Source organism: Dysidea avara, chromosome 1 (genome assembly GCF_963678975.1).
Source record: "Dysidea avara chromosome 1, odDysAvar1.4, whole genome shotgun sequence".
In the NCBI taxonomy this organism is placed as follows: Eukaryota; Metazoa; Porifera; class Demospongiae; order Dictyoceratida; family Dysideidae; genus Dysidea; species Dysidea avara.
In genome coordinates this window covers 26,735,241-26,748,974 of record NC_089272.1, presented here as the reverse complement: position 1 = coordinate 26,748,974, position 13,734 = coordinate 26,735,241, and the positions used below count along the sequence as shown (strand labels likewise).

General features: G+C 36.8%; 1 protein-coding gene across 1 annotated transcript in view; it reads right to left on the bottom strand.

Annotated features, from left to right (window-relative positions):
- The window catches only part of LOC136260517 (uncharacterized), a 114,728-nt gene that overhangs the window by 58,382 nt on the left and 42,612 nt on the right, over window positions 1-13,734 (bottom strand). The window contains exons 11-19 of the mRNA XM_066054283.1: window positions 11,747-12,067; window positions 11,326-11,655; window positions 10,936-11,250; window positions 10,544-10,867; window positions 10,171-10,485; window positions 9,809-10,105; window positions 9,444-9,758; window positions 6,152-6,337; window positions 1,161-1,262 (exon numbers count right to left, since the gene is read on the bottom strand). Of these exons, the coding sequence (XP_065910355.1) occupies window positions 1,161-1,262; window positions 6,152-6,337; window positions 9,444-9,758; window positions 9,809-10,105; window positions 10,171-10,485; window positions 10,544-10,867; window positions 10,936-11,250; window positions 11,326-11,655; window positions 11,747-12,067 (2,505 nt within the window). The remainder of the gene's footprint in view (window positions 1-1,160; window positions 1,263-6,151; window positions 6,338-9,443; window positions 9,759-9,808; window positions 10,106-10,170; window positions 10,486-10,543; window positions 10,868-10,935; window positions 11,251-11,325; window positions 11,656-11,746; window positions 12,068-13,734) is intronic.

Genomic DNA, 13,734 nt, shown 5'->3' with positions numbered 1-13,734 from the left:
TCATTTGCTGTCACATACTGCATTACAAAGTAGTTAGCTATCTCAGTATGGGCATGCTTCAGCTTGGAACCTCTTTCAAAAACCTGAATGTATCATTGGAACCCCTTTTCAAAAGCCTGAATGTATCGTTGACTACTAAACTGCTATTGAAAAGAAGAATAACTGGTTGTAGTAATGTAACAGTATCCATAAATTGGTTAAATACATCCTATAGCCGAAAACCATTAGGAGAAAATACACTCTCACCTCTTTGATATTACAGTACCTGTTTTGGAGAGGGTTCAGGTAACATGAACCAACTACAATTACTGCCAAATGACACATACTGTACTATATAATTCGACTCGCAAAACTGGCCATCAGGTAAAGCACCCCACCTTGCACTGAACCCCATTTGTATTGTACATGTCCAAGTAACTATTTTAGGAATCTTAGGAATGGAAAAATGATCATTGAGAGCAAGACTTGAGGTGAATATTGTATGTACCATTCTAAGGGTCTCTAAATAGTGTAGATACTCGGATATGTGTAATAATTGCTTAGACTATGTCTCATGTAGCCTGGTTACTGGCAGTTCCATGCATGATCATTAGTGCTCTCTGACTCTCTCACTTGAAAAACTTATAGATGAATATGATTATGTATCTTTATAAACAAGCAATGATAACTTTACAGACTATCAATAATTTCTAATGATTATTGTGACTAGATTCAGATCAAGCACATGACACACATGACAAAAATCATCGTGAGTGTCTAGTCAGTTTAGATATGTGCCTACTTGCGGGTATTGATTACATGTTGACAAATAAGTCATTATTGGCCAAGCTTCAAAACATACTACAAGGTATCCCAATAATATGGTGGTACATTTACGTATGTGCACATACACATGCACACACACACACACACACACACACACACACACACACACACACACACACACACACACACACACACACACACATGCACACACAAACACATGTACACACACACACACACACACACACACACACACACACACACACACACACACACACACACACACACACACACACACATACACACACACAAACACATGCACACACAAACACATGTACACACACACATGTATACACACACACATGCACATGCGCACTCACACATGTACATGAGCATACCTGATGATCTGCCAGGACAACTCTGATTTGCTAGTGAATTTGCCATTGCTGCTAACCAGTTAATTCCCCAAATATCATCAACAATTTCATTACACGCTGTATCTGTGTGTATCAAATTGTATATATGTACATACTTTATCAGGGATACTGTAAATAGGCAAGTATAGGTGTATGCTCTGTGTCTGTTACTAACAATTGATGTTGTGCTACTTCTAAAAACCAGGTGCCATGCAGCAAACAAACCTAACTGGAATTAATTAACAGTGTACTAAACTAATATTTACAAGTACATGAAAAAATTTGGAATTTTCAACTAGAGTAGGGACCATAGCACATCAATAAAAAGTACTGAAACAAGTAGGAGTAGTCCATGATATTAAATCACTGTAAAACAATAAGAAGTGTTATATCCCTACTGTGCAGATACCATAACAGAAATGCACAGTAGGGATATAACACTTCTTATTGTTTTAATATCATGGACTACTCCAACTTGTTTCAGTACTTTTTATCGATGTGCTATGGTCCCTACTCTAGTTGAAAATTCCAAATTTTTTCGTGTACTTGTTTGTTAACTTTTTTTGTAAATAATTTATTATGATGACTGGTGAACCCATGCATACCGCATCTGAAAAGGCACCGCGCGCCCCAGCTATATCATTATTGTCTGAAAAGTGAAGTATCCATTACACTTCATTGTCAGCTATGTTCAACCCGTTACACAGCAGTACGAATCAAGAACTGTTTGAAAAGTACCTCTGCAATAGAAATAGCCATGATGAAAAATACAGACGATTTCCATTTCGAAGGGAAGCCATCACATGCTTGCGCCAAATCGACACCTTTCCCTGTCAGCAAAGATGAATGGGACACAAAGGAGGACACTGGTAAGTCCATGAAGAATGTTTTGTACGTACTGCGGTATGCCAAAAGGCACCTGTCGTGCCGAAGCGACGTCGAACAGTTAAAAAATCAAGCCCGTGGCCTTAGCCATTATCGAGTTACGCTTGTCTGAAGGCATCAGTCAGTCAGTCACTTACTCAGTCAGTCAGTAGAAAATTCCGTTGGATAAAAAATTTTTAAAATTCCGTAGCAACTTGTTGAAAGCGTTTCGGGTCGATCTGAAGCTTTTTTGGGCTTAGTTTTACCTCACCAATACTGCTTCATCGTCATAAGGAAAAATCGAGGCTGGTTTTTGGGTGATATTATTTTGTGGGCCACGCCTACTCCTTTGTGGTCCTTATTATACAGTTACTATCGTACTGTATGATATTGGGTTTTGCTTTGTTGCTACATACACAATTGTATTGTATTGTATTGTATTAATGCTTTACAGTGACCAGCACTGAAGGATTGAATCATAGTAATTTGTATTTTGTAAATGATGAAATATTTTGCAAATCTGTGATTACGTCGCTAAGCACTGCGAAGGAGGCATACCTCGAACATAATGCTTTAACCCACTAATAATGCACAGAAGTATCTTCTTAACTGTTTTATAGTTCATCTATAACGTTTTCTTACAAAATTTCTACAGGCAAAGCCTCAAAGCTGCTCTACATTTTCGTTCGCATATGTGCAGGCATGTCCCCTTTCCAACTTGAAGAATTCATTATACCTGGTAGCCTAAGAGGCCAGCTGTGTTGTTTTTGGCTGTTTGACATCCGTAGAGCCCATTGGAAAGGACTTCACCATGTCCTTATAAATGTATTTCAAACCAACACATATTAACCAACTTAAACCAAAGCTTACCTGCCCAGAAGTACAATACAGACTCTATATGGCCTTTATATATCACATAAAGGCTGTTTTAGTGAACAAAGTTTTGCTCACCTGGGTGCGGAAAGACAAACAAATAATTGTACAAACAAATAAACATATATACATACATACATACAAACACATGTACACTTTTTGGAAAACAATTTCAGTAAACCAGGCACGCCCACAGCCAAAGGCCGGCTGTGGGTGTACACCTGGTTTAAAAGATATGAGCTTCTACACTGTACAGTACTGTTGATGACACTAATGGTGTTCTACACCTGTAAGTTTCCTACACCCATTTATGCTAGCCAGTTATTATGTCCATAGTGGGATAACACTAAACATAATAAACCTTTTTTCATGCACATGAAGTGTAACAATGATATACAGTATCCTTTGACATTGAAGTTGTTGAATGATGCCAATACTTTGAGAATAAATTCATAAATATGTACAGGTATTAACCTGGTATATGCACTGTAAAAGCTCATCATTACCAAAGTAATGTCACCATTTCAACAACAATCAATTATTTGCTTTTTTAGTTACTGCTACATTCTTAGTTATAGTAAGCCACTCCAAACTAGCATCTTTGAAGTATAAACATCTGAGGAGGAGGCATTAGAATGACACAATGAAAACCGAGGCAGAGCCAAGGTTTTTATTGCATCATTCTAACACCGACTCCAAGGACGTTTATACTTCGAAGGTGCTATAATTTGGAGTCTCTTACTGTTTTAGAAAATGGTCTGCTAGCAGTGAAAAGGACATCGTAGCTATGCCTCGCGCTATTGCTAGTGACGGTGTAACACACAAGGCTGCATGGGAAGGCTAATTTACTTTCCTCTCAAGGCTTAATCACTGAAACGGCACTTTTATTGGTGATAGCTACACACTGCTATCAACAAGAATTACATCAGTTTGAGTAAGAGAAATCTGTGAAAAATTAGCGACAGTAGCTACTGTAAGGTTGTATTGTGATTGGTGTAGCTACCAGATGCTTGACTAGATGCCGGAGTAACCTTGCAACTACATGTATATTGAAGGAAAGTCTATACCACAAGGGAGCATCAATGGATTGGTGTCACCATGCCACATGTAAACGAAGTGAAAGTGGAGAAAGACAGCTAGCAAAATTACTGTATAATGGCGCTGGCTTGTCGTGTTGCACGGCAACGCAGCACATTTTCTAGAAAGTAAAACACCAATACCTGCCTTGGCACTCCAGTTAACCCTCCGGTACTGGAATAGGGTGGTGAAGAACATGCTGGTTTGGTTGTGCTATTGTTTTGTTGACAATATTTCAGTGGTTAGTTAACACTAAATTTTTGGTGTGGCATAATTAACTAGCATGGTTAGCCGTGAGTCTCTTAGTACTAAGAGACTTGTGGTGGAGTCTCTTCATGATAAAGAAACCTCTATTTTAATCAAATTTCAAACATTGCTAACATACCATTTTCTAAGAAAGTAAAAAGCACTACAACTTTACTCAGCACATATTATATATAATTTTCTATTTATTCAGAACTTTTTACACAACTATGGTAGTTAGTTACTAGCCACATTCGAGGGGTAAAGCATCCAAGTATCCACCAACTGGTTTACCGACCTATAGCTACTAACTGTTAACTTAACATCTATCAAACATCAAAGCCTGTAGCAAACACAGAATGTTCTAATAGAACAGCTCCTGTATAAGAACAGTTAATTTAGACTCTAATACCACAAAGCCTATGCCTACATGTGTAACTACAGTAGCTTGATGTTTGTTGTTAACTACCTAAGCCATTTTCAGACACATATGACACTTGTTGTAACAAAAATGTCGAGGATAAAGTGACATTTGCAGTCAAAACCTTTTAAAGCATAAAAATAAATTTTGCATAGTTTTTTACATAAAAATTATAATGAATTTTTTTTTGCATGAACAGAAAGTGAATCATTGTACTCATAATGATGGCTACTGTACATGTGACCAGATTAGCAAAAGGTATCCTTTACACACACAAAAGGTAGCCAAATTTTTTGAACCATTGAACTCCACATTTTTTTTGTCAGTGTCTGAAAATTTCCATAAATGAAGCATTACATTTTGAAACTTAATCAGTACAAGTAGTCAACTATTAAAGCAGTTTGTTAGTATGTTAATGTGTGAAAGAGACGTTTCATTGCAAATCCAGTCACATATGCATTTATTCCAGTTTTATGAAAATTGTCGTATGGTAATAAGTAATTTTGCCCATACATATAGCATATGCTCTTTTCTACTGTAATTGACTCAAGAGTTATAAGCCTCTCTAATATCAGCATTTTTAAGGTCATTACTGGCATTATAAAAAGTGGCAACTTTATATGTACAACTACATAACATACAGCATGCAGCAGCAACATTGTAAGTGGGTCAGTACTGCCGACCCGCTAGACCCACTGACCCAAGTAGTAATCTGGATGAGACCCAGATTTGATCCGGATGTGACCCGGGTTAATTAAATCAAAGGCATACACCAAGAGCTAGATTTTGAAGGTCTCCAAGTCCCAAGCTCCTCTGATCATTTGAAAGATATGAGTAAGTACCAAAAAGTACATTCGGATGTTGTCAACAATTGAGAAGTGGGTGTAGCTCAATGCAAGTCTACAGACAGCCAGCTACAGTGACCACAAGCTTGACACTAGACTAGTTACCTACAAGCAGCAGCACTCAATCCCAATAAGTGTGTGTGGCTCCTCATAGCCAAAATACTTTCACAAATAATGGGCATGGCTCCACATAAGTTTCTTCAGGACATGCAACTGAATTTCCATCAATAAAATCAAAGTGACCCCGATAATCCGGATGACCTGACCCACTTACAAGGCTGTGCAGCAGTAGGCAAGATGGGTGCATGTTGCAAGGAAATTCTTCACTGCATCATATTTTATGTAATATGTTACACAAACTACATTCATCAGTTACACTAACTACCGGTAAGTAAGATACATATACTGCCCAACTCCGTAGAAGTGCAAGATGTTCTTATGAATTTCAGAAAAAAAATGAAGAAATACTCTTGTTAGTGATCTAAATTTAAGTTATAATTTGCTTTAAAAGGATAACACCTCTAAAGAAACATTATACTAAGAAATATCTAGTAGGTGCTATTGCAGCTTTAGTGCCCCATAGGTACTAACAATCCATTGCACAGCACCTCTGATACAGTTATATAAGTACTCAATCCTTAAAAACATACCTACACACTTTGCTGCAACACCACTCCAGTTCCCATCACTTCTACAGGTTCTAGTAGCACTGTGTAATAGTTTAAAGCCATTGTTACAAGTAACTGTACAAGTGACTCCATTTTTAAGAACTCCATCATCTCCAGTTGAGCATTTCATTGTCCCATTAGAAGTGTCACGGAGCTCTTGACAGGTAGCTAGTAAAAAATTGCTTTTCTAATGCACAACTTTACATGTACATTGTATACTATGTAATTTAATGTATGCTGGAACTGTTAGTTAATTACAGTACATATTATGGTAATGATAATTGTAGATAGCATACATGTACAGGTAGAAAACGTAGATGCACTAATGCTACAGAACTTTACATAAGTTTAAATACATAATTAGGTGCAGTGTTTACATACATATGAACAATGTCATGTATACTAGAATGAATTGCATACATGGATATTGTATTGTTTATGATGAAGAATTACAGGATACAGTACCACATGTAGAAATGTCTTAGATGTTAAATTGCAAGAACGAGGAATTTTACAAGCTATATCATTAAAATAATCAGTGTTTAAACAAGGAGGATTATCACCTGAAGTGCAAATTGAATTACTACTTTAGCCTATCAACTTAGCAATAAACTAGAATGGCTAAAGTGGTAATTATTAAATTTGTACTTCAGGTGTATGATGATTCTAGTTTCAGCACTTTTTAACGACCTATATACTATAGTAGCATGAAAAATTCCTACTTTTTTCTTTACACTTGTTTGTTATTTTTTACAACAGTAGTGAACATCTATGACACCACATCAAGGGAAAAATGACACCTGATGTACAGTATGGGGCTATGACATAATGTGTGCTCCTGAACTAATTACTAATAAGTTTTCAACTATTAACACAAAGATATAGATAAAAAAACTAGACTTAACTAATCTGCTTACTTATTTCAACTGCTGGAGGTGTATTTGAAAATAAGAACAAACTCCATTTTTCCTTTAATACCCAAAGCTGTTAATGTGCTACCATGAATCAGCACCTTGTGCTGTTACTGAAAAGAATTGGGATGCAAAGGACGACTAACATGATGGATATATTGTATGTACTGCTGAATGCTAAAAGGCACCTGTGAGCCTGAAGTGGCATCTAAGAGAGAAACAATCAAGCTAGTAGTATTAGCTGTTATTGAGTCATTCTTCTCTCAGGGCATTACACAGTCACCTAGTTAGTTAGCTAATCAGTCATAAGAAACTTATATTTCGTAGCAGCAGCAGCACAATACCTTCAGGGCACTTTGGTAGGGATGAGTCTATTTTGCTTTTTTTCTCACCTATTTTTCTTTCCAGCAATTCTTTTTTTACCTACCTATTTTGCTCAATATTTTGCTTGTCAACAATCTATTTTGCTCCATAGTTGGTGTACAATGTAATAATAATAATTACATGTAATAATCAATAAGCACTGTTTACATACACTATGGTGTTTAGATATTAGTGATTGTATCTTAGCATGATTGATGCCTCCATATAATCCTTTAGTGAATTTCCTTGTAGGTCACCAAATCCTGAATTCAATAGTGAGAACACCCTTTCTGCAGCAGCCGAGGAGGGCTGTATGGTCAAGACCTTCTTTACAGCATTTGACCATAAAGGCAAATCAGTTGCATTGAGCTTCCACCATTCCAGAGCAGCAAGTTCATCACTAATACCATCCGCCTTAGCTACATAAGAAGGAAGTTCAGCCTTCAAATTTTCAAGCTCGTCATCCTTAAAGAAGGGAACAACCTGCAATGCATTTCAATAATGCTCTTCAATAATGCTCTCTTCCTGCCAGCTGGTGGATTTTTGGCAATTTTTCTCTTACGAGAGAAGTCAGATGCACTTGGTGCCTTTAGCACACTAAGCAAGGACACTCCACTAGACGTTGGCGTCGTTGAGTTGCTGGCACTTCCGGTAGAACGAGTCCTCGAAGTTGTACTAGTCGAAGTTGTTGTAACATCTGACTCGCGAGACGATTCACGGTCATCATCATTACTAACAATGCTAAGACTGTCATCTACTTCACTAACATCGCTTTCAGCACTTGAACTGTAGTCAATGCGTTCTATCACATCCATTGTAGACACTATTTCACACGTGATTATTCGCTAACATGTATTGTGGGTTCGCCTTCGGGTCAAAGTTCAGCTAGAGCCATACTCATTTAACGTACGAGTGTTAAACGTAGCTATGGTAAGTTGTTACTTGTGTTAGTTATGCAGTTACATTCACACTGTCTGAAACAGATCTGAGATTAACAAATTTTGCTTATTTTGCGCCTATTTTGCTCGATTTTGCTCCTATTTTGCTCGATTTTGCTCCTATTTTGCCAGCATTTTGCTTGTTGCTCTTGTATTCCTATTATTCCAATAATTTTGCTGGCGAAATCGACGCATCCCTACACTTTGGCAATATGAGTTAATTATAATCAAGTCCAAGGGTACCTTCAAAGTGACCTAAAATGTCCTCAAAAAGCTTCTGGTTTCTTGTAGTACTGTAATGTAAAAGCTTTATGATCCCTGTACTGCCATACCATATATAGTAGTAGGGTAGCAGCAGCTTAAACTACAGTATGAATATGTATAAATACAGCGACATAAACCTCTCTGTAGTGCTATGCTTGACTTTTGATACAAAATTCATTAATGGTAGTGGCATCATTGTCCTAGATGATCAAGGAATTATCCAGAATCTTCAGATCATTCATTAGAATTCACAAAAATTGATAATGGTATAATGTTATTTTAGTTATAGTCCTCTCAAGCTTGCAGGATAAGGTAACAAGCAATAAACACTATACGTTTTATGTGGTTTATGTACGTGACTGCTTTACTAGAGTATGAGCATTTCCAAAATGCTACCATATGCTACATTCTATTAGGAGGGCTCTTGTCTATGTCAACAATGTTTTGAATAACTTTTGATAAATGATCTAGTGACTACTTAAGACACAATGTCAAGGACATCAACTAGAGATTATTGCCCAATAAATTCAAACCAAATTTCCAACCTGTCAGTTTTTAGCTGGATAACTTCTTCCTATTAGTACATTACACAAAGAATTGATCTGTGTATACTAAGTCATGAGCTCATAGGATCAATACTTAAAATGGTGGAGTCTTCCCCCTCCGCACACCAAAAAAAATACAAATGGCCTTAACAGAATGGTATCATTTTGGGGAAAACCTCATTCTAAACGTTCCTTTTACAATGGCATAACCTGCCTTGGTTAGCTCAATGGTAGTACATAATATGATACTAACCCATCACATCCAGTGTAACACTACCATTAGCCATAACTGGTGGACTAGTGTTGATCATTACTTCACAGTGGTACACTGTATCATTATTATCTGCACTCAATAGTGAGATGTTGTAGGCATCTGTGTATATTAGTAATCTGTCCATCATAGTTGGTGATATGTGATTCGTTCTATTCAACACCACACCATCCCTACTCCATATAATATCCACTCTACTGGTGATACCTCTTGCAGCAGTTACACTACACTCCAGTGTTAGTGGCTGACCAACTATCTGAGTGTTGGGGGCAACAACATTGACATTGGGAATAGGAACTGTGTATGAATACAAATAATTATATTTTAAACAAAATATATAAACTCACTAGCAAGTGGCCCAAGTACAACTGACACTGATCCATTAGTTCCCAGTATCATCACATTACATGTATATGTACCCTCATCTCCCTCCATCAAGTAGGTAAACTGGATGCTACTAGAGGCATGAGTGTTATTAATAGACGTGGTTGAGATGGGTACGCCACTATCACCAGGTCCCACCCAACTGAACATAATGGAACTGGGCTCTATTCCACTAACTGTAGCCACACACTGTATACTTAGTGTATTACCCACCATAGCTGACTGTATGGTATGACTTGGAGATACAAAAATTTGAAGAGCTGGGATTAAATAAAGGAAAATAATATGTGCAATTATACACAGATTCACAAAATGATTTACTAACCCATCACATTCAGTGTAACACTGCCACTAGTGTTTACTGGTAGATTAGCGTTGATTGTCACTTCACACTGGTACATTGTACCATTATCAGTTGTGGTCAATCTTGGGATGGTGTAAGTGTCTGTGTGCATTAGTGAACCACCCATCAAAGTTGGTGATGTGTCATTTGTTCTATTCATTACCACACCATCCCTGCTCCAAACAATTTCCACACTACTGGTGATACCTCTCACAGTAGTCACATTACACTCCAGTGTTAGTGACTGACCAACTATCTGAGTGTTGGGGGCAGTGACGGTCACACTGGGAGTAGGTACTATAGTGCATATTGTAAACAAATAAAGGTATACAATGATAAAACATATGTGGCTTACCAGAAAGTGCTCCCAGTACAACTGATGCTGTTTCATTAGTTTCCAGTATCATCACATTACACATGTATGTACCCTCATCTCCCTCCATCAGGTAAGTAAACTGGATACTACTATTGTAACTGTTACCACTAGAAGTGATCGAGTTGATGATTACTCTACTATCGTTTGTAATAGTGTCTCCTCCAGGTCCCATCCAACTGATCATTACTGAACTGGACTCCACTCCACTAACTGTGCTCACTGTACACTGGATACATTGGGGACTACCCACCATGGCTCCTTGTATGGGACCAGATGGTGATACTGTTACTGTAGGAGTAGGAACTGTGTACAAAAAATATATATATGTACATGATTACATGTACAACTGCTTCAGAGAAATATAGACTAACCCAACACATCCAGCATAACACTACCAGTAGCCAATGTTGTACGGTTAGCATTGATCACCACCTCACACTGATACTCTCCACCATTATCAGTTGTGTTTAATTGTGAGATGGTGTAATTTTGTGTGTACATTAGTGAATTGTCCATCATAGCTGATGATGTATTATTTGTCCTGTTCAACTCCACACCATTTCTACTCCATATAATATCCACTTTACTAGTGATACCTCTCACAGTAGTCACACTACACTCCAGTGTTAATGGCCGACCAACTATCTGAGCGTTGAGATATGTGACAGTTACATTGGGAGTGGGAACTGTAGTATTAAAAATGAATATATAGTGTTAAAAAATTGCAATCATCAGAGTAACTGTTGAATACAATGACTTACTTCTAAGTGACTCCAGAGCAACTGATGCTGAATGACTGGTTTCTAGTATCATTACATTACACTCATATCTACCCTCATCTACCTCCATTAGATACATAAATTGTAGACTATTAGTGTAACTGTTACCACTAGAAGTGGTTGGGCTGATGGTAACTCTACTATCATTTGTAATAGTATCTCCTCCAGGTCCTGTCCAACTTATAATTACTGAATCAGACTCCACTCCACTAACTGTATGTACTACACACTGGATATCTTGAGGACTACCTACCATAGCTCCTTGTATAGGAGCAGCTGCAGATGGTGACAATGTGATGGTGAAGTTAGGAACTGCAGAGGAAATTAATGATGCTCACATACTGTAATGGTACTGTATGTACATTCTGAATAATAACACTGAACAATGAGCAAACATGTTTACCTAACACATCCAATGTAATATTACTAGTAGCCATAACTGGTGGACTAGTGTTGATCACTACCTCACACTGGTACTCTCTACCATCATCAGTTGTGGTAACTTGTGAGATAGCATAAATATCACTGAATAGTAGTGAATTTTTCATCATAGTGGGTGATGTGTGATTTGTTCTGTTCAATACCACACCACCCGTACTCCACACAACATCCACTCTACTGGTGATACCTCTCACAGTTTCCGCACTACACTCCAGTGTTAGTGACTCACCAACTATTTGATCATGAGTGTTATAAATTGTGACATTCCCAAAAGGAGTAGGGACTAAACAATAACAAATACTATAACAGTATTGATAAGAAATTTACATGTCACAACTATAGGGTACAATTAATGTGTACTTTCTACACACACATAATGAACATGCAAATCAACATTAGTAAGCCATATCATGTGTTTGCATGGTAGAAATTCAACTGACTGCTGCAAACTTTGTCATTATACAGTACTACAACTTAATATCAATTCAAATCCTTTAGAATCAGTTGTACTTTATAAGTTAAAACAAGTGAATCTAACATATATGTAAAAGTATAAAGAAAAAATTAGGAATTTTAAACTAGAGTAGGAAACAACTAGAATATAGTGCACCAATAAAAGTACTGAAACAAGTTTGAGTTAGTATAATGACAACAAATTACTGTAACACAAAAGAAGTGATATCTGTATTGTGCTGTGGAGATTCCGTAATTGAAATGCATAGTAGGGATATTCACTTCTTTTTGTGTTACAGAAATTTGCTGTCATTATACTTGTTCCAGTACTTTTTATTGGTGAACTATATTCTAGTTGATTTTTACTCTAGGTTAAAATTCCTAATTTTTCTTATACTTGTTTCTGTTTTTTTTAATAGAACTGGTGATCAATCTACATAACTAGTTTGTTTCTTAAAGATGAATTGATGTAGCTACTGGAAGTCAACAGTGTTGAGGGTAATGTGATACTTATGAAATGCGTTATGTAATAATTATTACTTTTGTGGTACTAAGTAATATAACAAAATACGCTCTAAAAACAGGTAATATAACTCAAGTTACTTTACTTACAAATGTAACGCATTACCTAAGTAATATAGTTACTGCAACAAGTCTAATATTATATAATATTATTACTACAAGTAAGGAAGTTACTAATCTCATTAGTAATCCACTGAGTAACACCTAGCCACAATGAAGTAATGAAGTATACTGAATGAAGCTTATTCACCAGCTTCTTACTTATAACCAAGATTTGCACATTGTCCAAAAACGCAATCATGTCACGTGATAAGGTGGTAGTTTCACACGTGACAGCTTAAGGCTGTGGACACAAAGTAATATAATATGTAATATTATTATAGTTACTTTATTTTATGGGTAATATGTAACTGTAACTAAATAGCTCAGTTGCAAATATTATGTAATATGTAACTAGTTACTTTTTAAAAGTAATTGCCCTAACACTGGAAGTCAATCATAGAAGACGCAATCAATTTTTTTCGTTGAACACACATAAACTGTAATTTTGCACATAGATTGGTGTACTGATATTCTACAACAATTGATTTAATTGATTGTTTTATATGCCTTATGGTTTAAGACAAATGTACAGGAAATAAATAAGGGGCCTAGATGCAGGGGGTACCAAGAAGCTTTAAAGCAGCTGCAGCCCTGGCAAGAAAAACACACACAAATGGAAACAAAATACACACATACATCAATTATCAGTTAAATTCAATTAGTTTAACAGATCTGTAGTTAACAGATCTGACAGATCTCATAATTCTGAGGAGCGAGCACTGAAAATTCTGTATGAGCAGGATATTGCAATTCTGGCAGCTTGATCAAACAATGGCTTAATCAGTGTAGCTCTGGATGGTAACTTGTAACAAGAGTTCTTACTTGCATGCACGATATGTTGGTCAGCGTTACAGGTGTAAAATTCCCTAAGCA